The sequence below is a fragment of the Cystoisospora suis genome (assembly GCF_002600585.1).
Source record: "Cystoisospora suis strain Wien I chromosome Unknown contig_3988, whole genome shotgun sequence".
NCBI lineage: Eukaryota > Apicomplexa > Conoidasida > Eucoccidiorida > Sarcocystidae > Cystoisospora > Cystoisospora suis.
Genome location: NW_027156782.1, coordinates 1 through 1672, shown reverse-complemented (window position 1 = coordinate 1672; position 1672 = coordinate 1). Strand labels below are relative to the sequence as shown.

General features: G+C 37.7%; 1 protein-coding gene across 1 annotated transcript in view; it reads right to left on the bottom strand.

The window, feature by feature from the left end:
* CSUI_007533 (dna mismatch repair c-terminal domain-containing protein) overlaps nucleotides 1-820 on the bottom strand; it is a gene marked incomplete at its 3' end in the record, with an annotated part of 2136 nt that extends 1316 nt beyond the window's left edge. Inside the window, exon 1 of the mRNA XM_068067678.1 lies at nucleotides 482-820. Within this exon, the coding sequence (XP_067920346.1) occupies nucleotides 482-690 (209 nt within the window). The remainder of the gene's footprint in view (nucleotides 1-481) is intronic.
* Between the last annotated feature and the right edge of the window lie 852 nt (nucleotides 821-1672).

Genomic DNA, 1672 nt, shown 5'->3' with positions numbered 1-1672 from the left:
GATAGAAGATAGATAGATAGAAGATAGATAGATAGATAGAAGATAGATAGATAGATAGATAGAAGATAAACAGATAGATAGATTGAAGATAGATGTATGAAGACAGAGAGAGAGAAAGAACAGAAATAAGCAAGACGCGGTTAAAGTCTCTTCGAATATGAGTGCAAGAGAGAGAGAGAGACAGCCACTCCTAGTAGCCGAGAAAACGAAGAAGCTAAGAAGAAGAGAATGAAGAAGAGAAGAAGAAGAAGAGAAGAAGAAGAAGCGATAAAGGTCGATCAAAACAACAGAGAGAAGAGAGACAAGAAAACTCTTCACGTGAAGGTCAGCCCTCTTTCTCTTCTCCTTTCTGATATCTATATGAGTCATGAAAAGATTGCTCTTCTTTTCTTTTCTTTCAGGATTTTCTTGGTCTTTTCTTTCTTTCTTTCTTTCTCTTTCTTCTTTTTCCTTTGTCTTCTTTGTTCTGTCGCTTCCTTACTTCCATTCTCTATTAGGCTGGTGGCCGGCGAGGCTGATTTGCGTGCACTGCTGAATAAGACGAGCTCCATAGACGCTGCATGCAGCGTCGATCAACTTCGATGCTGTCCCTCTTGTATTCAATAGAGTCACCGTACTACTACCCCCACTAGTACTACTAGTAGCAGGAATAGTAGAAGTAGTAGAAGTAGTCGTAGGTATCATACTCATGCCTCCTCCTCCTCCTCCTTTTCCTCCTCCTGGACTTTAAGGAGAGTTGAGAAGCAAAGTCAGTCGTTTGGCGTCATTTGTACGCGATAAAGAAGAAAAGGGAAAGAAGAGAAAGAAAGAAAGAAAGAAGCAAAAGACAAGAAGAAGGAGAAAAAGAAGAAGGAAGACATTATCATGAGGAAGAAGGAAAGATTACGAGAGAAGAAAAAATGAAAAGAAAGAAAGAAAGAAAGAAGTGTGAGGTACAACACAGACTATCCTTTCTTCTTCATTCTCTCTCTCTTTCTCTCTCTTTATATCGATAGCCCTCTCTTCGTGTGGAAATACAGGCAGGTTGAAAAGAGAGAGAGAGAGGATATGTATATCTTTGCCAAGGGAAGAAGAAGAGAGGCATGCTGTATCCCTATAGATATATCTATCTACATAGATAAGAGATGATATACATACATATATATATATGTATGAATTAGGACTGATCGGTATACGTTTTCTAAGTCTATATCCACATATATATATATATATATATAGCGAGAGAGAGAGATAAATCCACATAGAGATAAACTCCATACAGATACACTCCATACAGATATATATATATATATAATTGAAGATGAAAAAGAGCTAGGAAGAAGAGGCGGAGAGAAGTGCATCTATGACTGTACATACAACACACATACAAGGAGATGTCTGTATCTCCTAAGCTACATACATACCTGTCCCTGAACCCCCCCTTACAAGCAGACAAGATGTCTCATCTTCCGCCTTATAAACGAGAATGAGAAAGATAACAAAACTACATAGATCTATATACAGACGTGCCAAGATTGAAGATAAGCTGAAGCTAGATAGATAGAGTAAAGATAGGTGGTACATGGATAGGCTGAAGATAGGTAGATTGAAAGATAGATACACGAGATAGATAGATAGATAGATTAGAGATATATAGATAGATTAAAGATAGACAGATAGATAGATAAAGGAT